Genomic DNA, 20943 nt, shown 5'->3' on the forward strand with positions numbered 1-20943 from the left:
TTCCAAACATGTCTATAATTTTTAACCCAATCAATATTTCCAAGTAAAAACACCAATCTACCTCCATGTCAAATCAAATGCTAAACAAAAGGTGGGTAAATTTAAGACCAACACAGCTCAAACCATCACTTCCAAGTTTTAATAGTTCTCTTAATGACTTATGTAAATTAGATGGCATAATTTTTGTTAACAGATTGAAAATATAAGCAATTGTAAATGCAAAAGACCGAAAATATAGGGAGGAAATATGGAGACTTACAGAGGGAAGCTGCGGCTGAATTCATTTGTTGCTCTGATTGACCCTGGTCTCATAAAAAATCAATGAAACCATTCATCCATCAGTGGTCTATTGCCCTTTAGCCAAATCCTGTTGCATAGACAAGTTAATTTCAATTGGAAATTCTGTATTTCCACTTGTAGGATTAAGAGAAGTTTTGAACTTGTATATTAATAGATAAAATATCATCAATAAATGATTTGTTGCTCATAATACATGTCATTTGCCCCCCATTGATGGGGTTTTACAACATGAATGAAGCGCCAGTAGATATGAGAAAAAAATCCTTTCAGCATCCAGCAGCCATTTATTTGCTTCTTTTTTTTTCTGTAAGAAAAAATTAACCCCTCAATCCGAGCTCATAATTCCTGTATTTGGGAAGATTGAGCCACGGAGAAAAAGAATATGCTAGCCAAGAAAAACAAACTAGGTAGATATGACTGAGTTCCTGTGTTTTCAGCTTTCACCAAGTTAAGGCTTTCCTGACTTGTAAAAGCCAAAGGGCTATCTGCATTCCAAAAAGTCGAGCTTCCAACAAGATTCCCTCCAACCAGACATTTATCCAGCATAAGAAAGATCTCCTCTGTGATATCTTTGCCTCAGCAACAGCCTCAGAAGCAACTTTTCCAATGATCATGAACGTCTCAAGAGAAGATCCCTGCAGCTGTTCAATAAGCACTTTCAGAAGACAAGAACTGCTTCAAAATTTTACTTCCATGCAGACCAGAAAACAAATAACAATAACAACAACAACAACAACAATAATAACACCAAAGGTTGTAATGATGTAAACAAGACTAATGCCCCCATATCAAGGAGAAGGTTGCTGGTGCTACAAAGTCTGCCAAAACTGATGAATTTGACACAATTATGCACATCTATAAAATGTCTGAGTTTCATTGACATTTATTTTCTCCCTCCATAAAGTTTTTTTAAGTGAACAACAAGACATCTTGAGGTCATCAAGCGTTCAAGTAGCTTAATTCATATTGTAAGCATGTATTCATTGCTTTTAGGAGATAAACTAATTTATCTTAGTTATCACACAAATCATATCTGGTGTCCCACCATGTCTTTAAGTAGGCTACCATGTCCATGGACCCTTACATTTTGAATTTTCCAATCCAACAGTTCACATCAACAGCAAAGTTAAATATTTTTAGCATACAAAAAAAGAATGAGGGAGAAGGAGACGGAGAGGGAGAGAAATTCATCTTGTAAGTGGCTAATGCTCCTAGTCACTTTCATCCACTCTCCAGTCCTTTCATGCCAAATCACAAGCACAAACGGTATTGTTGACCTGAGAGACGGTGATTTACCCTGTGGTGGATGTCAGCAATTCAAGTCCACTTATCTCCAACATGTGAAGTGAGCCGATACACAATTATATGACAGCACCCAGGCAGAGGAGTGTGTTGGTTTAGTTCAGGAATCCATCTTATATTCATTTTTCCTTTGTTAGAAATTGTGCAAACAATAAACCTATAAATTTTTATCTAGAACTCTGATTAGCTAATTGGTAATCAAATAGCCAGGGAAGACCTGTCAAATTGCCAATTGCTAAATTGCATTACTCATGCCTTTTACTGGTAATGTCAAAGATCAGCACAAAGCTTAAAAGCACTCGATAGAAACAGTAATAGTAAGAATGATAGAGATAACAGAATGCAATACCAGAGAATTATTAACTGCTCGTAAGCAGTCATTTGTCTTCAGCATTAACAAAATAACACGTGGCAATCTCCGCAAGAGCTCTGTGATTTGAGGAAAATATTGAGAAGCATACATCTGTCAAGAAAAATTAGATACCATCAAGCAAGTTTTAAACCACAGTTCAGCCTGCCATCCACCCTCAATACAACAGGAAAATAAATGGAAGAATTCCCATCAGAAGTGACAGCATGGAACTATATCAAGCATTGATCCTTAACAAAGCATACAATTACAAGAGCACTATTGTTTCCACAAAAGATTACCTGGAGTTCTGATCGGTCACCCTCATCACCTTTTACAACCAAATGATCAACTGAAGTATCAATTACCCTATTCCATGGCCTCATGGTAAGAATCCCAGCAAACAATGCATAGAGATCCTCTCCAGCACCCAATTTCACACTATTTTCCTTTATTGCATTTGCATCAGAAAATATCAATCCCTGAAACATAATAAAAAATAGATAAATAACAGAACAGTGAATTTGCAAGGATTAGAAAGAATAATGCAGTGATTACAAAAATTAATTGAGGGAAGAAATATACTTTCCAAAGTGCAGCATAGTTGGCTCTTGTGTGAAAGTCTAGTTCCTTATACAGACCATGATCCAGGAGTACCAACTGGGGTTTTCTTTTTCCTGCCCACCAGACAGAAAAATAAGAATGTTATATGATCGTTTTGTGGAAGCTAACAAAAAAAATTACAAGTTATTGAGCAGAAGACACCCACAGAGAAAGGACAAATTCAGCATTAAAGAGATTTCATGTGGAAGGAGGGGAAGAGGAGAGGAAAGCACATCTGGTTAAATGGTTGATTTCGTTCTCTGCAAAGGAAGTGGGAGGTCTAGAGATTAGAAGTTTGTTAGTTCTTAATTGTTAGTGAAGTAACATTGGAGGCGATGATGATAGAGATAGATCGTGGAGAAAGATCATGGTGGACAAGATTGGCAAGGTGGGTGGTGCTTTTTGTTGCTTTCTCACTAAGCATTCCTTGTTTACTTCATCTATACCAGATTTGTCCCCCTCTTCTTTTTAATTTTCCTTTTTTCTTTTTGGTGTTTCTAATAATATTTCAATTTTACTATATACATGCACACACACACACACGCACACACACACACTATATCCATCAACCATTTCACCAGCATCGCTGTGTTTAAAAAGTTCCAGTATGACACTATGGATTATGAAAGGATTAACAAGTCCCAACCCAAATCTGACCTATTTAGGTAAACCCAACAGGAACCCAATTCTGATTTCAGAATCCCATCAAAGCCTAACCCAATAATATGTATTAACCTAAGTCAGGTGGAATGCATTAATCCGATTGCATTCATGGGCATCATCTATGTCAGCAGAAACTAAAAGCACATATACGAATGGAATCTGAATATCGAAACGAATCTAAAGCAGAACTCAATTTAGTCTAAGTCATGCTAAGACATTCCAAACTCAATCTGGCCTGATCATTATGTGAATCCTAAACTTGTTCCAGTAAGGTCAGGGGTGGGGGATCATCAACTGCCATCCTTAATTTCTAATTCATCTTTTTCCTCATTTAAGAAACAGAACAAATCAGTATATAAATATTTATGCTATATTTAATAACTCAGTTTGGACTTTGGGAACTTCTAATCTCAATAAATCTCTATACCATGTTTTGGACAAATTACATGTTGAGATTTGAAGGAATTTTTTTCCTTTTTCAAAGGGTTTTTTGGTTTGTAGTCAAACCCAAAAAGGTTATCAAAAAGAAAAAAAAAGTGTTCTTAGCTCATGGAGAAAAAGATGAAACCTTCAGGATTTTTTAACAAATCAATCCTGTTATAGGGATTTGTAAAACTAAACTTGGGAGGATTAACATGAAGTTAAGCTATATTTCCTTTAAAAAAAAGCACTGAAAGATAGTTGTTAACAGACAAATTATAACATTAAGTTACAATAACAAAATCTTCTATCAATATCACATAGATGAATCTTCTGGAAGCCCCACCAGAAGCACTTAACAGAGTCTCATCACTAACAATAAGGGTTTCATGAAGAAAATCTATTGAAAGAATAGCAAATGATAGTGGTATCTACAAATTCCTGCCCACTAGTTAGGCCTATCAGAATCCGTTATCCACTCAAAAAATCTCACTTCTTGCAATACATTCAGGTCATTGCAAAATATTGGCCTGAGAATACTAATCGAAGATGACAAAATAGAACCAGCACTCAGAAACAACCAAAGTATTCTTTCTCTTATTTTATCTTTTTGTTTTCATTTATTTACTTTGGTAACCTGAAACCTCAACCATCCCCACCCTAACCCCTTCCCGCTTGATCTAGGTCTCAAGGGTCAAGGAAAAACAAGTTATACCAAGTCAAATTGAAATCGGAAAAATCATAAGAACAATGTTTGAACAAAAATGAGAAGTTAAAGCCCAAAGTTTTCAATTTGCTAACCGAAAGAAAAGAAGTATTTCTAGTAACAATGCTGTCAGTATGGTTTTCCTGATACTGATGTCTGCAATATAACACTCTGATGGCAGCATGCCATCACCTATTTGTACGAGTGGGACGATTGTATTTAGATGCTCAGCTTCAATTGATCAGTATATAAAAACACCAAATTGGAAAACACAACTTTTTATCCCTTTTAGGTGATGATATTGAAGGATATATGTAGAAATACTAAAGCAATAAATTGCTCATGAAACTTACTAAAGAGATGTGTTATTTGATTATCACAACTTCAAAGATAATTTTTTTTTTTTCAAATGTCCTTACCCAAAAAGCTCCTTTCACCAGACGGCATTGGACGAACCAACAAGTTGGCAGCATGTGGGTCACAATGCACAAACCCATGTTTGAACATCATGTCAGCAAAAGCTTCACTAACCTGCAAAAAATAAAATCACATCCATAATCCTCTTCTTTCTAGCCTTTCCAAGTTAAAAGAAAGAACCAAATTAAATCCAGTCTATGTCTAACTATTTGGTGTCATACCCATGAAATATGAAGGCCGATATAGGGTCAAAAGCAGAGTAGTCTATGCCTATCTTTAAACAAACCCCCCAATTGAATCTAAGCCAAGTTTGCTCCCAATGGTATGGTCCTAACAACCAGCTTCCAATTTCTTTCATATGGACAAAAATATATGCGTCAAAGTAGTAAGAATTCTATTGGTAAGTCAACCTCAACCAGTTAGATCTCTAGAAGGCAAGAAACATCAAGCATATCCAAAATGAAAATTCTAAAATGATATATGAATCCCATTTGGATATCCAAAATGGAAGTTCTAAATCTATGAATGAATTCAATGAACTTACCAATCTTGCAACTTCATTTGGTCGAATCCCAAGTCTTTGAATGGTCTTCACATCATTTACTTGTGCACCATCAATAAATTCCATGGTTAACAACTTTGAGGTGGTTAGATTCCAATACACCATTGGAGCATATACATAGTGTGCAATATGAGGAGATAACTTCCGAAAGTTATCCACGCATTTCTCACTGTTCTTGGCCTCAACCAAGAAATCTAATTCCTGACAGCCATAATAAGAACCTATCAAAATCACTAACACATAGGAAACTGCGTAAACCAACAAAAACGTTAGCATGATTTTAACCATAAGGACAGTAACCCATCTCTAAAGCATCTCCTAACTTAGAGAAATTCAAATTCCACATTCTTCATCCCAAAATAAGGAACTTGAGCAAAAAAAATTGTTCCCAACAAATGGTATGATGCAATATTGGCAGAATAAGAATTACAAAGCCAAACCCAAAAAGTTAGGATAAATTTTGTTGAATTGAGTACCAATTCATACTGTAATAGAAACAGGAAGGTGGTGAAGGCACAAGAAAATACATAAGCATTATATAACAACACAGCTAACTACAGTGATATCATTCAAAGATTAGCTCTGAAAATTCAGGATGTCAGTAAAAAGATACAAAAAAATTATTGCAAAAACAATTAAGCTGAAAGGAGACTAAAGGAATTTGCCTTAGGTAAACTTTCTTGCATTTCTTCAATCAACCACCTGCAATTGAAATTCAAGGAAACTTCTTTTAACAGCAGGTAATCAAGGACTCAAGATCATATAGTACTTGCACATATCACAGATGCGTGGAATGATAGCACATTTTCATATATCAGAAGTATACATGCTCAACTATGATTTTTGTATGTTTTTTATACCTAGCCATGTATCTTATATTTTTGAATGCTTAAGAACCAATTAAAATCTTCTCAAAATCTAGAATCTTGGAAACAATCAGCAGGCAAGCAACCATCAGTAATAGTACCTGTAATCAAAAGAAGGAAAAATCCAGTGCAGGGTGTTCACAATCAATTGCACAGTGGCATGATCTGCAGCCGCAGTATCAGTCATGTGAGTGTGCTGAACCTGAATATTAAGAAAATAATGGAACAAGGAAGAAAATACACATAAGAAACATTTATATCCTTAAATTTTATAAATCCACATGAAAAGCTGGTCCCATCTTGCAAAAAGAATCCCTAATTGAAGGTTTAGTTATGATTGGAAATCAACTTTTCTACAAAGTTTAAGTCATGAAAATCCTGACCTTCACTGCAACTTTCTGGCCATCCCTTGTACGAGCAGTGTGCACCTGTGCAAGGGAAGCACTTGCGATTGGGATAGGCTCAAATTCATCAAAAACCTGTACATGAGAAGGCTTTGACTTAATAGTCATGTATTTACTCCATAGATAACTAGAAATTTATCATGTCCTTTACATACATAAACACCAAAGATCAACTAGACCTTTATGTCAAGTGGAACTACTTCAACTCAATATTCAGAAAGAGCCAAGTGATTCACCTATGCAATTATGGAAGATTTGTTGAGAGCAAAGGAAATGAAAAATACATACTTCATCTGGTGTCCTTCCGAGCTCCTTCTTGAAAACTTCGCATACTTGCTCATATGAAGAAACAGGACATCTGTTCAACATAGACTCCCTCATAATCTGGACATACTCTTGAGGTACTAGGTATTCCTGTAAAATGTAGAAAGGGCATTCAGACCTGGAAGTATCACTCTGAAGAGCAATACCTTCATCCAAACCACTCATATGAAAGATTAATATGAGACATAAAAGTCGGTGTTCTATTTTCCTACAAAGGTATCTAATCAAGCAGAATGAAAGCATACCAACTGACCAATATGTTGGCCAAGCTTGATGTATAGTCCTCCATTTCTGAAACATAGTTCTTGAAGCCTACGTGCACACCTGACATGGACTTCATGTTTGGCCCTTGACCTCTCAGGACTTCCTTCCGGCAGCCCAAACAGTGAATATTCATAATCTAATGGCATTACAAACATGGAACTACATATCAAACACATGATTTCCACTCTCACTTAGCAACTTTATTGCTTCTAATATAACCACAGTGAATCTAAATAGTAAAAAAATGAAAAATAAAAAAAATAAAAACAATGCAAAACAACACATAATGCCTAACAGATTTGTAAGAGCCTATCAGAGGAATGGTCATAAGCCTTATTAATTTTCATAAACCACAGCAAATTTCAAATTATTGAAATTTGACATAAAATTAAAATTTAAAGCCATGAATAACAATACTTAATATGTGGTAATAGTGTTATTACACGTCCATAAAAACAAACATTGAATTGGCCTCTAGAATAATCTTAGTTTAATCCATATTTGATGCCTAAAATCTCTTTTGAATTACTAAATGCATCCAACAAAAACAAACCATTCAAGTATGGGTGGCAAAGTTTAACACGATTCGCGAACATGATGAAATTCTTGCATCTTCAAAATAAAATACACTAGTTCTTGTATCTAGAAAATCCAAACCTTCAAAGTCTAGGTAAAATATGTTTAAAAGTAGAATCTTCATATAGAAGTGCTGCTCACAAGTGTAAGGAAGAGTCTGATAAACCTTGCATGAGTTAGGTGGTGATTCTACTTTGAATACCACATATCCTGTTTTGACTACCTCGTATCCTGCTTTGAGTACCTTATCCTCCTTTATACTCAATTGATGCTTGGAGGGCTTGGGACCTTGTTTTTTAAGAAAACTTCAATATGGGAGTTAGAAATAGTGGAAGCATTCCTTAAGTAGATTCAAGACACGAAGGTAAGAAGAGAGTGTTAGGGCAAGTTAGTTTCAAGATTTAACAAGGATGAGAAGTTCTCTATAAAATCCATTCATGGATCGTCAGGGTTAGTTTCTCGAGTTCCTTTTTGAATCAAAGAAGTTTGAAAGTGGATTATTATTTTGGGTTGTATGAGATGTGGTTCAGGAAAAATTATGACTTTAGGCCAGCTAAGATGAGGAGGTTCAGGTTCTAGCTAATTGGTGTTACTTGTGCAAGAGCAATAAGGAACCGGCCAATCATATCCTTCTTCAACATGCTGTAGCTCATAGTATACAACACTCATTATTCTAGCTCTTTGATGTGTTCTCTTCCTGGCTTGTTCGGTGAAAGGGGAAGGAAAACTGAAGAAAAGCTTAGAGGTTAGCCCCCTTGTATTTGTTTTATGCAATTTAGTGGGAGAGAAGCCTAGACAATTCTTTTATCCCAATGCCCTATCTTTTGTCTAAATTTTGTTTAGGAGCAAAATGCTCCTCCATGCTAGATTCTGTTGATTGGTTGGGGGTCTCACTCCAGCGTTTACTTTTCCTTTTTATTTCCCTCAGTGCCTTTGCATACATCATTTGTACTTGGGGTCAAGACCCTTTTTGATTGGCATTCTTTAATAAAATGTCAATTTTCTTATCAATAAAAAAAAATGACTGACAGATCTTGCTTCCTTCCTACCCCTGATCTGATTCGCAGTTACTCTGACACCAGCAATTTCAAACCTTCTCTAAATTCAACTTGCAATGCTTTCTCTGGTTTATAATATTAAATTAGCAATTATCAGGTCAGTGAGACAAACCATAAGCAAATACCAACCTGTTTTATTCAAATATTTGAATAAGAACTCACATCATCCTATAAAACTAATAACCAGTAGAGACATCTTTCAATGTTGTTTTCAATACCCATGGTGTTCCAATGAAGCCCTCAATTAGACATTTGGGACTTCGCTCATTTTCTTTTCAATTATTGTCTTGATTTTCAAATAATAGGGAACTTGTCCTCTTGTGTAGGGATTTTCTGCAATCAATGCAAGTGAACCCTAATGCATTGGCATCAAGTAAAGAGGAGCAGAATAAGAAGAGGGAGGGATACGTGCACACAAAGAAAAAGAGAGAACAACTTTGGTGTCATCACAAGGATTGAGTTTGGCTGCATGATTGGCCATTAGAATTCTCTAAATGGTCATGCAAGAGAAGATATGGTCCAGAAGGTTCTACTTGCAAAATGATGTTGAATGGAGTTTGACAACTGGGTTTATCATATTGAAGAATTCATTATTTGAGTTTTTCAGGTAGAAGAATATTTTAGGAGGGTTTCTGCTGAAAAATCTTATGCAGGTTTTTTGTTTTTTTTCCACCTAAAAATAAAATAGCCATTCTAATTACTTGTAAGTTACTAAATGTTAGATTTGGTACAAGGCAAGACATAGGCAGATGTCCACCGGTATATTAAATCAACATCATACCCAAAACATGCTACTGTTGTAAATTCTGAACTACTAAAATTTAGAAATGGGATCCCTGATCCACCATTCCAGTTTGTCAGAAACCTTGTATGCAAAAGCATGAAACATCAAATAAATCCTCAGTAACCAGAGGATGTGTTCTTTTTTCTACATAGCCCTACATTGTAACATCCACATTATATTGCTTGAGTTTCCATTTTTTTCAGGGAGGAAAGAATGTGACAATACCAGTAAAATTAATATTCAAAATGACTATACAACCTCAGGTTATATCAATCTTCGCATTAATACAACATATGTATCAGTCCCATGATCTAATTTTCTCAAAATCGAAGCAAAATACTTCGGGGAAGTCGCCTGAGAAATACCACATTTCTGAACTTGACCATGCCACTGTTTACAAATCAATATAGCAGATCACACACACATCTTTCCATACAAATGCTTCTACATTTGAAAATTCCATGACCTAGCATTTCAACATCTTCATCTAATCTCACTCCAATTCCAAATCCTTTCACCACACCAAAACTCACAATCATGCCTAAGAATTCAATACCAAAGACTGAAGAACCCTAATTTCAATACTACTACGCAGAAATGAAACTTAGAGAAAAACGAACCGAAGGCAATGGTGGCAGCAGTGATGGAGTCACGGATGAGGCGAGTAGGAACGGTGGTGCAGACCTTCAGAGCCCTCTGTGGATCGTCGGAGCTCGCAATCGCCGCCGCCACGGCTCCGCCACCGAAGGCAGTCGCAACCACCGCTAGCTTCGCTCTCGCGCGCCACAACAATCGCGTGGCCATTTTGAGAACGTTTCAAGGTACGAAGCAACACAGCGGCAAAAAGACCCGCTTCAGTCGGGAGGTAAAAAAAACACAGAGCCTGTTTCAATAATGAAATTAAAAATAAAGATTTTATTAATTATTATTTATTATTCAAATTATTTCCAACATTGAGGAATTTAGAGATTATTTTGTTTTTTTTTTTTCATTTTCACAAATATATGGGGTGTTTTTTTTCCTCAATCAATTTTTCATTTTAAGTAATGATTAAATTTTGACATTAATTCATTGACCAAATTGGATGAATAAGGTTTGATCAGTTGATTATGTTAGGTGAATTTGTGGGGTTTGACCATGGATTGAATTCTTGATAGCATATAAATACACACAATAATCCAAAGTCATAGGCATTATCAAACTTGTACAAAGAGGATGCAGCAAACGTTGGATCATCTAGAAGGCGGGCCGTGACTCTAGGAGTTCCAACTTGTGGCGGCCTTGTTCATTTTTCAAAGCCCAATCTTGGACTTCACATGGGGAATTTTGTATCCATGGAGAGAAAAAGAAAAGCACTGTTTTAAATTAATGAACTTATTACTTATATTATTTATCTAGTATAATATATTTGTATTTAGGTTTTTAATTAACTCGGATTCCACATTTAATGATATCGGTTTGAAAAAAAATCAAATTAGAAGAAAAAATCGAAAATTAAGTATAATATCGTGGTGAAAAAACACTAAACAATTATTTGAGAAGTTTGAAGAAAACAAAACGATAGTATGAATTCCGACCATCTATAGCCACTAAGTAAAATAAGACACGTGTAAAATGCTTTAAGGCCACTGTTAGAACTCTATTCTTAAAATGAGGTTGTGAACAAAAAAACACTTGAAAGGAAAAAGGTAGAAGACAACAAAACTTGGGTATTTGAACCTTTTGACACGTGAGAAAAGGGAAAGAATATTTGAAGGAAGAATGGCATAAGTTCATTGATAGCTAAGAAATGGAATAAGCCAGATGAATCCAAGAAGGATGGTTATAGTTCCTATACGGTTGGACCTTGGAACTTTCCACTGGCATTAGGCACCATATGCCGCATTGCCGCACACATGCTACCTCAAAATATTATGAGGCTTCCAATTTGTGGATGTAGTGCTTTTTCTGTTGGGCAGCAAAAAGAGAAGTCTTTGGAGAGGATTCTCCTTGGTTTAATCATCTTGACATTTGTGGATTTTCCCACTTATTTATCAGCCCATGTGAAGGCTGTGATAAACCTTTTTATTTTGACTTTAGTTATAAGTTGATAATTATTATTAAAGAAGGATTACCTATTTGAATTAATAAAAATATTATGAACGAGAATCATTTGCTATATGTTTGGACATACTTTTTGTTTTATATTTTTTAAATCGGAGAGTACTTATAGTAATTTTTATACCAAATATAATAAAATTTTAAAATCTTTGAATGTGTTTAATAATATTTTTATTTGAAATATTTTCATTGAAAATGTTTTTCTTATAAGTATTTTTGAAAAAATAATTCATCAATTTTTTTTAAAAAAAAAATTATAGGTGATTTTTTAATTTTTAAAAATTATTTTGTGATAGTGCTTTTGGTAATATGTTATATAAAAATAATAATAAAATTTAAAATAATAGGAAATCAAGTGATTATTCATAAGTCAAAATCATTTTAAGTAACCATTCATATTCTAGTAAATAATTTTAAAAAGTTTAAAAAATATCCCATTTTTAGAAAGAAAAACAAAAACTTCCCCATATCATGAAACGATTTTGTTTCCTCTTAAATTCACTTCCATTTAGCTTGTAAAAAACCTATTAGGATTTGTTTTGGGAATGTTTTTTTTAAAAAAAATGTTTTTCAAGAAAAACATAGTTTCATAAAATTTAAAAAACATATTTAAAAATTACTTGTCAACACGGAGAAATGCCGACAAATGATTCTCTCAAAAACATTTTTAAAGGAAATGCTTTTGTATAGAAAGTGTCATTATCCAAAACACATTTAAAACTTGGCAATACCACCGAAAGAATCCTACTTTGTGACTTGTTGCACTGAAGGCTTGTTGCCTACTTCACTAGCCCACAAGTCACAACCTAGGCCAGTGGGCAATGGAGCCAGATATTTTTCAGGTGCTGCTGTCTCGGATATGCCTATGGTTGCCTTCCAGCTGGTTCTTGTTTTCAAGAGTTGTTCCAACAAAGCTGGTTAAAACACTAATAAATAACATGATTCATGCCAGATCACACCCCTCAAATCACTCAAAGATTTAAGATTTTATCCTTAATCCTTTTGTGGGGTTGGGGTTAGGTCGGCAAAGGTTGGCTTCATCATGCCTCTGTCCTTTCGATATTTCTTTTATGTTGTTTCAAGATATGTTCTAAGGGAATTCTATTTTTTTAATTGCTAGCGGATTTTTTATATGAAAAATCTTTCTAGTTAAAGAAAATTTTGTAAATTCCCACGTCACATTGTTTGGAGAACAAATCTTGGAGAATGTGATTCATGTGGTTTGATAAGAAATTAAGCATGATATATTTAACTAAAACATGAGAAGAGACGGTTGAAATTAATCCTTATTTTCATTTCATTTCTATCTTCTATCCCAAACAATACATTCATATGGAAGTATTAATTGTTGCTGTCTAGTGGTGGTTGAGAAATCATCTAAAACATGTTGTAGCTTGTAGAGAATCCCTAAAAGATGTTCGTAGTTTGTAGAGAATCCCTGTCAATGAAGCAATGTTGACAGACTCCTCAATCTCACCTACCTTTCAAGTTTCAAGTTTCAACCATGTGGCAGCCCTCCCACCCCTCCACACCTGACCATTAGGAGGGTTGAACCAAGCTTACAAGTTACAACTCTCAAGGGGCCAGGGTGAAGGCTTGCCACAAAAAAGACGAACCCAATGGCCCAATTGTAAAAGGATGTCACATCCACCATGACCAATGTCTGACCTATTCAACAGATAAATTGAATTGATTAAGAAAACCACCTATTGAATATGTGAGATCCCACTTGGTATCCCTTTCTAGAAAGGTGAAAGCCTTATCTTTTAATAATAAAGCCATTTTATGACTCACTCTACGTGTGTAATCCGTGTATGCCCTCCCCCTCCCTTCCCCCACAAGTAAGGGACCCACATCATTTTCTCGAGAAAACCCATATCATTTTCTTAAGAAAACACCCATATTTGTTCTTTTCTCACTCCTTTATGTATACGAACAACTGGCTCTTTTTATTGGGTGCTTATACGGCTATATACCCAAAGAGAAAAGCACAAGGGAATCGCCAAAGATGCTTAATAGTGGGTCTTAGTGGAGAGAATATTGACATTTTCAAGAATCATTTTTTGGCTGTCAAATGGGCCATTTTTAACTTTATAAAAGAAAAAAGCATTATTGGAAAGTACAATTGTATGATGATTAAATTAGTTTTTATTTTTGTGTGAAATTAATGGCATGAGAGCTGAGAAAGGTATATATTTCATATTTATAATAATGATTTCTTTGACTAAAGAGAGAATGTGGACATCAGTCAAATAAATTTTTTTTTTTCATATTTATAATAACTTGGTAAGTAGATGACATTAAGACCCTATTCTAGATTCAGTTAGTTTATGAAAAGTCAAAAAAAAATTATTTTAAGTTGAATAAGAACTTCTAGATATATTTGTATAAATTAATTAAAAAAATTCTAATTTATACTCATTTAAAATATATATATTTTTTATTTTTACCAAAATTGAAATAATTATATAAATTTAAAAATAAATTAATTATTTTTATTTATCACTTAAAATTATTTTTTACTTTAATTTATATTATTAAGTTACTTTAAATTATTAAGTCACTTAATCTATTATTTTTAAAAATAAATTTATTGTGTTTTGAGGTTTTTGTAGACTATTTTTAAAAATATAAATAATATTTTTAAAAGCTTTTGTATTACAAAAAGTAAATGTATAATATTTTTACAAAATATAAGTCAAATTCATGAGCTATTTTAAAAGCTTTTCGAATTGAAATATTTTCATACTCGTGACAAATGGTCTTTGTTTTTTGCTTTTAAAATGCCCAAATTCTCTTTCATTGGGTCTAAGCCGGACCAAAGGCGGCTTCGAAATCAATACGCAGAAATGTCTGCTTCGTGTAGAAGCAAATATCTGGCTAAGAAATCCACAAATGTGAATCCACCATCTCCGAAAATTAAAATAAGGCTGCTTGGCAGCTTCACCAACAAAAAAGAAAACCAGACTTTTATTTTATTTCTTCATTTTCTTTTGGGTTACGTAAGAAAATTTTGGAGCTATCATTTTGCCAAGGCGTGCCACAAGCAATGACATCGATATTTTTGGCAATTAGACTAAGCCATTTTTCTAAGTCAAAGAAACTATAATTGATGATGGCTTTGTGCAGGTGTCATGGCTCATGTGATTTGTGGTGAACATTCGTATTAAAATTGTTTTCGATTTAAATTGTTTTTGGCTTATTACGTGGGGTTGGGTGTGGTTTTCAAACTTCAAAATATAAATACAAAAAATATGGAGAAATATCTTCTATCTAGTTCTTAATATTTGAATAATGATAGAATAAAAAATTAAAAATTAAAAATAATTTATTAAAAACGATTTTTAAAATCACTATCAAATAAATTAAAAAAATATAAAAATTGAAGTTAGACTAAGGATGCGTATATGAAACTTCTAATGATATGATATTGAAAAGAAATATCTTTTAATATAATAAATACATTAAAAAGTAAATTTTATATTTAGATTAAATATATTTTATTCACTCAAAACAAGCCAAATAATTTTTTTAGCTCAATAAAAAATAATTTATTCATCCAAAAGCAAGCCAAATAATTATTAGCCTATGATTTTAAAAAAATTAAAATATAAAAAACTATGAAAATTTTATTTTATTTGTAAATTTTAAAAATAATATTTTTCAAAAACTTTTTATTTGACTTGTATAAAAAATTATTTTATAATAACATTATTCTAAAATTACGACTTCAAACCACAATTTCAACTTTTAATTAGGGTCAATAGCTCATGGCCTCTAGAGTTCTAGAATCATTTCTTTGTATTATTTAAAAATGATAATAATTAATCAAATTTAAAGTTATTAAGCCACTCATAATTAAATGATGAAAACAGGCCTTTTTTCAGCTGTTTAATGATTATTAGAATTATTACATAAAAAAATTAAAAATAAATTGTAAAATTCATAAATTTTAATTATGGGAATCCAAATAAAAATCTGTTGTAATAACATGGATAGTTATTGTAGAAGATTTTGCCCACACCCATCCAGGTCAGAATTTCACAACGAGATTAATTTTGTATTATACGGAAAAATAGTAATTAATTAAATTTATGACAATTAATAGGCTCATAATTGAGTGATGTGTAAGTCCCTAACTGTCTTCCAGATTAAACTCCCACAGAACTAATCCCTAATTATCAATATTTTTTTCTTAAATAAGAAAATAAAAAATAAAAAAATAAACAAATAAGATTCGCAGCCACCACAAGCTGCATGTGATCACATGATCGTATTTCGGACAGTTTCACCGAACTAGCACGAATCCAGAGAAATAGTCTAGAAAATAAAGATACCAAAGTGGCCCCCACGTCCAAACACGAAGTCCCCACCATTGGATCGCAATCAGAAAAGAGAAGCACACGGTTTGCAAAGGTGTACGCGTAACACAGGAGGAACCCCTCTTTTATTAATTGCCGTTTAGGTATTGCCGTTAATCTAGAGAGAGAGAAGGCTGTGTTTGACCGGTAACCACCCGCGTGTAAAGTTCGAAGTCTTCGTCAGGCAGGATTGTGCCATTGTGGTCAAATCTTCGAACCTTAGCCTGCAACTTCCTTTATTTTCCCTATTTCTGTCTACTTCTCCTTTTAAGGTTTTTCCTTGATCTTCTCAGCTTTCCCATACTTTCTCGCAGCCCAGAAAATTGAGGGAAATCATGGGGTTCTCTAAAGAAGACAAGTCCAGAAGGGTTCTCAGAGGATTCAAGACTCTGTTTTTTCTGATCACCATGGTGGTTTCATTTCTTCTCTTCTCCGCCCCTGTTCTAGTGGTGATCGCCGATACTCTCCTCCCTTGTGCTCTCATCTCCGCCTCTCTCTCCCCTTCGTCCCTTTCCCTCGAGACCCTCTACTCCAATCTCAGCAACTACGATTTCCGGTATTCGATCATAGATGTGCCCCTCACCTCCATTGTCCGCTCAGCTGTGATTCTATGTAAGTGTTTCCGATCGAACAGTTGGTGGGTCTTCTGGGTGCACCCAAAACGCTGCGTCTTGGACTGATTTTTCCCCCCCTTTTTTGCCATGTTGCAGGTGTGTACAGTTTCTGCGATGGGCCTCGCCTTTCGAGAGGGCCGTACCTGGGGATTACAACAATGTGCAGCGTCTCATCTTTGGTGTTCGTTTCGCTGAAAGCCTCGTATGTTTTCAGTGGGTCGAGCACTGATCAAGGTGCCATTGAAGCGGCTCTGTTCATATGCTCGGTGGTGTTGGCCGTGGCCCATATATTTGTGGCTTATAGGATCAGTTGTAGAGAAAGAAGAAAGCTTCTCGTTTACAAGATTGATATCGAAGCTGTAAGATCCTTTTCCCACTCTCTTTGTTTCTTTCATTTCTCCGTGTTAGAATTCGAAAATTAGAAAGTTGGGGAGGGGTATATTAGTCATTTATTAGGTGGGACCTGGGAGAGATGCAATTAAAATATCACGATAATCTGAATAATCAGGTACGGATGGGACCACTGGATGATGGTGCACAACGATTCATATAGGAAATCAAACCGTTAATTGTGGGTCCCATTGCCCCATTGCCGTATCAACTAAGGCTTAGGAAACAACCGCGATAGTCCATTAGTCTATTCTTTCAACTGTATAGAAGAACTAAAAAAGCTGCCATAATAAAATTCAAACAGGGAAAAATAGTGTTTGGGTGCATAAGTTTGAAATTTTAATAATTTTACATATATAGGAAAGAAATAGTTGTTGGTAACTCAAATATAAAAAATAATTTTTTTATTAATAAAAATACTCAGCACGCTCTGTTTCTAATCTTCCTCTAGTGAAGTGCCACAATCACATGAGATTTGATCTTTCATTTCTTTATTTGACCTTAGTAATCACATTTTAATTCTCACAGCACCCACTAAAATACAAAGGAAAAAAAAAGAAGAAAAAAAAACAGAGTCTATATTCAGGGAATCTACAAAGGAGAGCCTCACATAGTGATGGGCGGCTTGATATTATATTGTTGTCTATATTAATTTTCAACTATAACCACATTTTCATTTTTGTCACCATCCCATTTAGAAATCTCATCAAAACGAATCTGAATTTGGATTCTGATTGATTAGATTTTAGTACCATGAATTTGTGAGTGGACTGAGGCCTACCATCTCCAAGTACTCACGTTCGATCATGTACTCCAGTCGGATCAATGATCTACTTTGGGTGTAGCACTATTTGTAGTCGGGTATTTGAGCACATATTTGAAATCTGTTTTTGAAAATAATTTTTTATTTTTAAAAATAAAAATAATTTTCTAACTGGGAAAAACAAGTTTCTTAAAATTTTTATATTCCTAAATTTAAAAATGTTGATGAAGAGGCTCGTGGATTTTTTTTGTGGGATCCACCAAGTTTTGAACATCACCCACCTGTGCTGAACCAAGGTGGAGACATGATCACACATTTTCCCCCGAAACATTCAATTTTGGCATGACCCGCCAGAAGCCTACCGACAGGCAACACGTAATGTTTAGCCTTATACGCGTAAGATTGAATCACATACGTATGGCTGCCCATGCTTCCATGTCTAAAGCTCTGAACCTATGTTTATTGGATCATAAAAAACATTGGGGGTTTGGCCTGAATTTAATAATCATGTGGTTTGGCATGTTGGCGCAGGTATCAGCTTACAAAAAGGGGTTCCCTCGCTACCAAAAGATTCTACAAGAAGAGAGAGTGAAGTGATAATCAGAATGAACAAAACCATTAATTTATATTCTTTTAGCCTGACCCTCTTCGTCACCCATCTGGCTCCGGTTTCAGGTAACTTTCATGACACTGTGCTTTTGTTTCCTTGTGTTCCTGTTTGCATCATCACCCATGTGCTCGCCATGGATCTTGATGTCCTTTTATTCATTTTCTTGGGTTCTGCTTTTTAACCATTTATAGGAGGAAAATAGTTTTATATATATAGATTTTAAAACCGTGAGAGCACCTTAAACCCAAAATGAATAATATCTCTATGATAAAAGAGCATGTCGTTACAAGTTTCTTTTGTGTAAATGTCATCTTTTCTCCTAACCCGATCTGAGATTTTATTTGTTGGGCCTATAATCTTATTCGTTATAATAAACAAGTTGTGCCCATATAGGATAATTGTGATAACTACATTGGTCAGGAAAATGAAGTTTTTAACACCATATATGTAGTGAACTTCTCTTTATTATATACATGCATTTTATAGTCGTAAAAGCGTACCGATTGATACATGTTATGCATTGTTTTGTTTTTTATTACTCAAATCGAGAAACTAACTCATATGACTGGTTTTTTTTTTACCTCAATGTAGATGGTTCATTCCAAGGGAAATCAGAAGCCTGGTGACGAGAGGAATAGCTGCTAAGAAGCCAATACAAATTGTAAACTAGTAGTTGTGTCTCATCATAGAGGCTATGATTTTGGTTATATCTATAGAATGTACATGATTTTACATATATATGGAAAAAGGTAAATGAGTCAAAAGAACAGCCAAAGAATGGCCAAAGGCATTCTTATGAGCTTTTTCAGCTATTACAGCTCCAATGAAAATCCTTGTCAAAACCAAATCATTCTGCCATGAAAAAAGCTGCAGAGAAATGACGAAAACTCCTTTGAATAAGCTTGAAAAAATGTCCATGGAACTGACATATATATGCTTTTTAGGGGTTTGAAAATTTTCTTTCTACTTCAAGATAAACAGCCTTTTTTCTTCTGGTTCAATTATTTCTCTAGGTGTGCTGGCTGATGCAGTATTGCACTTCATGCCATAGTCCTTGTGCACATGATGACGCTGTTTGCTTGACTTCTGCCCACATCTTTCGAGTAGATGCTTGTCACTAGTATTGTTATTTATCTAACCCATAGTGGAAGCATATTGTGTTTAATTCTTCTAATATAGAAGTCTTTCCCAAAAAGCCAAGAGAATGTGCATATCAACAGAGGTGGATGTTTCGATGGTTGCAAGCATGCAAGGATTCCACATGACCCAACAACCAATCTACATCTATTTTTGCTCATAAGCATTATGGAAATCAATTTGGATACATAAAACAATTAGTGCTTTATTAAAGCAATACTAGTTTAATCTTGAATAATATTTTCTTCGGTTTCAGGATAATACCATTAACCTCACTAGTCAAGAGCTATTGATTTGCTACTACACACATTTTCCTTCTCCATACGAGTCAAGAGCTTCTTGATTAGCTATTCCGTATATTTTCCCTTTTTCAAGAGTTTCTTAAAATTCTTTATTTCAAAAATCCTTTTGAGAGTGATTATAAAATGTGTTTGTAATATTTCTAATATTTTAAAAATTTTATCTAAAGAATTGTTTTCAAGTGTTAGTAAAATTAAAAACGTTTTATAAAATTATTATCAAACAAACTCTAAATCATTTTAAAACTAGTAAATGAATTAAGACTTTAATCATTAATCAAGTAGAAGCTTATTGATAAATATGATAGTGTGAGGTAGTGTTTGTTTTTTCTACTTAATTCTAGATAAAACTTAAAACTAAATAATGTTTAATATTAAATAATTTTTTATAATATTTTATTTTTATTAAATAGCAAGAAGTAAAGAAAAATCAATAAATTATTTTTAACATTAAAAAAATCAAATATTTGAACTTTTTCTATTTCAACAAAAAATTTTAAAAATAAGTAATAAGTTAACAAAAAGTGAAAAAACAAATAATTTGAAATTTAAAAATAAGTTGGTTTCAACATGAAGTTCAAAAAAAAAATACCACTTGAGTTTTTGATAAAACATGTTAACTTTTTTTTTTTCTTTTTTTGTGAGGAACAATGAAGATAGGTAAAAATGTACTTTTCAAATTGATGGAAATTAAAAGGGTACTAAACTATAAAAAATAAATTTAATAATACTTACTGGCATAATTATACATGGTCAAAAGTTATATATATATATATATATTAACAAGGGCAAGCCCTACGACTACCAAATGTAGGGACAATTGAAGGTAGGAAGAAAGTGGCTTTAAAATAATTTCCGAAGCTGAATATCATTGACCGAGAAGATTCTTAGGGCTAACTCTATACCACGTTCATCATACACCTTCATTGACCCAAAACCAATGCCCAAGTGTAAGTTAGCAACGACTACTTTAGCAGCTCCTGGACTAATACCCATCAAAGTCACTGCTTGAAGTAATGCACAAGGGTAGGTCAGAGTTGGAACTCTTCAAAGCGTCACAAATATGAATTA

General features: G+C 34.0%; 2 protein-coding genes across 3 annotated transcripts; one reads left to right on the forward strand and one right to left on the reverse strand.

Annotated features, from left to right (window-relative positions):
* Nucleotides 1-422: 422 nt before the first annotated feature.
* LOC117927525 (putative ABC1 protein At2g40090) lies at nucleotides 423-10437 on the reverse strand. Of its 2 annotated transcripts, none has more exons than XM_034847064.1 (12): nucleotides 10219-10437; nucleotides 7162-7316; nucleotides 6881-7006; nucleotides 6572-6667; nucleotides 6290-6390; nucleotides 5988-6024; nucleotides 5305-5523; nucleotides 4763-4874; nucleotides 2537-2628; nucleotides 2254-2433; nucleotides 1952-2065; nucleotides 423-941 (listed from the first exon to the last, which is right to left on the reverse strand). In XM_034847064.1, the coding sequence occupies exons 1-12, from the start codon at nucleotides 10400-10402 to the stop codon at nucleotides 741-743; spliced, it is 1617 nt and encodes a 538-aa protein (XP_034702955.1). In that variant the 5' UTR covers nucleotides 10403-10437; the 3' UTR covers nucleotides 423-740. The 2 variants fall into 2 exon arrangements, with proteins under 2 accessions (XP_034702955.1, XP_034702956.1); XM_034847065.1 differs by having other exon boundaries at nucleotides 7170-7316; nucleotides 10219-10304.
* Nucleotides 10438-16200: 5763 nt separating this feature from the next.
* Nucleotides 16201-19266, forward strand: LOC117927460. The gene is made up of 4 exons (XM_034846943.1): nucleotides 16201-16671; nucleotides 16770-17032; nucleotides 18358-18501; nucleotides 19028-19266. The coding sequence occupies exons 1-3, from the start codon at nucleotides 16395-16397 to the stop codon at nucleotides 18421-18423; spliced, it is 606 nt and encodes a 201-aa protein (XP_034702834.1). The 5' UTR covers nucleotides 16201-16394; the 3' UTR covers nucleotides 18424-18501; nucleotides 19028-19266.
* The last annotated feature ends 1677 nt before the right edge of the window (nucleotides 19267-20943 follow it).

Source organism: Vitis riparia, chromosome 13, assembly GCF_004353265.1.
Source record: "Vitis riparia cultivar Riparia Gloire de Montpellier isolate 1030 chromosome 13, EGFV_Vit.rip_1.0, whole genome shotgun sequence".
In the NCBI taxonomy this organism is placed as follows: domain Eukaryota; kingdom Viridiplantae; phylum Streptophyta; class Magnoliopsida; order Vitales; family Vitaceae; genus Vitis; species Vitis riparia.

Excerpts from the sequence above, each read along its gene's own strand:
- LOC117927525 (XM_034847064.1), bottom strand. The coding sequence starts at position 10,402 with ATGGCCACGCGATTGTTGTGGCGCGCGAGAGCGAAGCTAGCGGTGGTT. Across the intron at positions 5,524-5,987 it reads TGCAAGAAAGTTTACCTAAG|GAATTAGATTTCTTGGTTGA; the intron begins GCAAATTCCTTT and ends TATGGCTGTCAG. Across the intron at positions 2,629-4,762 it reads TGGTGAAAGGAGCTTTTTGG|GAAAAAGAAAACCCCAGTTG; the intron begins GTAAGGACATTT and ends TCTGGTGGGCAG.
- LOC117927460 (XM_034846943.1), top strand. The coding sequence starts at position 16,395 with ATGGGGTTCTCTAAAGAAGACAAGTCCAGAAGGGTTCTCAGAGGATTC. Across the intron at positions 16,672-16,769 it reads CCGCTCAGCTGTGATTCTAT|GTGTGTACAGTTTCTGCGAT; the intron begins GTAAGTGTTTCC and ends GCCATGTTGCAG. Across the intron at positions 17,033-18,357 it reads ACAAGATTGATATCGAAGCT|GTATCAGCTTACAAAAAGGG; the intron begins GTAAGATCCTTT and ends ATGTTGGCGCAG.